Source organism: Hyposmocoma kahamanoa, unplaced genomic scaffold (assembly GCF_003589595.1).
Source record: "Hyposmocoma kahamanoa isolate Upper Pololo Valley unplaced genomic scaffold, ASM358959v1 210, whole genome shotgun sequence".
NCBI classification, from domain to species: domain Eukaryota; kingdom Metazoa; phylum Arthropoda; class Insecta; order Lepidoptera; family Cosmopterigidae; genus Hyposmocoma; species Hyposmocoma kahamanoa.
This window is the reverse complement of record NW_020653731.1, coordinates 13,937,057-13,939,220: the sequence shown is the minus strand read 5'-3', so window position 1 is coordinate 13,939,220 and position 2,164 is coordinate 13,937,057. Positions and strand designations below refer to the sequence as shown.

At 44.6% G+C, this 2,164-nt stretch overlaps 1 protein-coding gene across 1 annotated transcript; it reads right to left on the bottom strand.

The window, feature by feature from the left end:
- Positions 1-2: 2 nt before the first annotated feature.
- LOC113227390 lies at positions 3-1,127 on the bottom strand. The gene is made up of 2 exons (XM_026460284.1): positions 944-1,127; positions 3-853 (listed from the first exon to the last, which is right to left on the bottom strand). Exons 1-2 carry the CDS (start codon positions 1,125-1,127, stop codon positions 3-5), a joined length of 1,035 nt encoding a protein of 344 aa, XP_026316069.1.
- Between the last annotated feature and the right edge of the window lie 1,037 nt (positions 1,128-2,164).

Sequence of the window (2,164 nt, the reverse complement as noted above, 5' to 3'; positions counted from 1 at the left end):
CATCAGTCGCCCTCACCCTGCCGGCCTACAAGGTGCTTCTTCACGCCTCGCTTGAAGGACCCCAAGTCATAGGAAGGAGGAAATACGTGTGCTGGTAGATTGTTCCATCTTTTGGATGTGCGACAAAGAAACGAGTCACCAAATTTCTTTGTGCGCGATGGAATGCTAGAGACAGTATAGCGGTGACTCCGGAGAGCAGCACGCGTGCTCCTATGGAGGAAGGGAGAAGGTGGGATAAGGTCAAAGAGTTCTTCAGAGCACTCGCCGTGGTATAAACGGTAGAAAGCGCTGAGTGACGCAATATCTCTACGCAATTGCAGAGGTTCGAGAGTATTAGTGACCTCTGCATTGCCGATAATGCGTATAGCGCGCCGCTGCAATCTGTCCAAGGCATCGAGAAGGTACTTAGCGGAACCGTCCCAGAGGTGCGAACAATACTCCACGCACGATCGCACTTGTGTCTTATACAAGAGACACAACTGATCCGGCGCGAAGAAGCGTCGCACTCTGTTCAGGACACCGAGTTTACGTGAAGCTGTTTTTATCACGGCTTCAATGTAGTCCCTCTGGTTCAGATCGCAGCGAATCTCCGTACCGAGCATGCTAATGCTGCTCTGTAGGCTAAGTGGTGTGCCCTGAAGAGAAGGAAGGGGAAGGAATGGTGTCTTTTTTGCCGTGAACGCGCACACCTGTGTTTTCTTGGCATTGAACTCAACAAGATTATTGGAGCCCCATTGAGATATGAGGTCCAACACCCGATTGAGCTCAATGACAAGATTCACTCGCTTCTCTTCAGTCTCGACCCGCCCAGCCGCAGGGTGACCATTATACCCTCCGTGCACTGTACTATCATCTGCATAGCAATGAATATTTCCAAGTGGAAGCATATCATTGATATGCAGAAGGAACAGCGTGGGGGATAGAACGGACCCCTGAGGGACACCAGCGTTCACTGACATGAATTCCGAAGCGCATCCGTCTGACAGCACTCGGATTCTGCGCTCATGCAGGAAGCCAGCGACCCAGTTGCAGAACTGGGCAGGCAGGCCGTATGACGGGAGTTTGGAGAGAAGAGCTTTGTGCCAGACCCGATCAAAAGCCTTGGCTATGTCAAGGCTAACAGCCATCGACTCGCCACGCTTATCAATAGCCACACCCCAGAGATGTGTAATAAACGCTAAAAGATCACCCGTTGACCGTTTCGGCCGAAACCCGTATTGACGATCGTGAATTAAGGAGTGTTCTTCTAGGTAGTGGATTAGCTGTTTATTTAAAATCCGTTCCATCACTTTACACAAAACTGAAGTTACGGCTATTGGGCGGTAATTATTCGGATCTGATCGATCTCCTTTTTTGGGGACCGGTTGCACATTAGCCTTTCTCCAAGATTAATAATAAATATTAATAAAATTAATATTAATCTTCATAGTAAAGCTATACATTTTAATTATAAGAACCTAATGTGTAATTGCGATGCCTAAACTAAGTAAATGTATACCTTTATTTTACACATCTTTATGCGTATATTTCCTTATGTTACAGCTTAAAAATTTTCTATATTTAACAATAAACTAATCAGTAAGTAGTTAGAAATTAACAGTTATACAAAAATATTTAATAAACAACTTCCAGCAAGCTTTCTGTTTCATTATAAGTTTTACTTTTAAGCTAGGATTTGACTTCATCAGGTCTTTTTACGTTCTTTTTTATTCATGGTGAAATAATGCAAAATAGAATTTCATTTAAAAGTAAAAGAATGTACCAAGGAAGCAAAATAATCTATGCGAGTGTGCTGTGCGGACTTGTTGTTGTTACGAGATGAAAAAGGTATCGAGTCCTCTGTGGTTGTACAAGTGCGCATTTGACCTCCATCTCACCTAATGGAAAGTGACGATGAGGTCGACGATGGGCATTATTTAGGTGTGCATACACCTAAATAATGCCTATTCACTCTCGCCTTGAAAAGTCCAAGTTATAACGTTCATGGAACAAGTCAGCAGGCAGGGAATTCCACTCCACAGCCGTTCGCCGTATAAATGTGGAAGCGTAACGCTTCGTACGAATCTTTGGAATATCCACAACATAACGGTGGAACCCAAGCCTACGCCTAGTCCCCCGGTGATGGAAAGTGGAAAGCGGAATTAAATCGTGTAATTCTATCGCA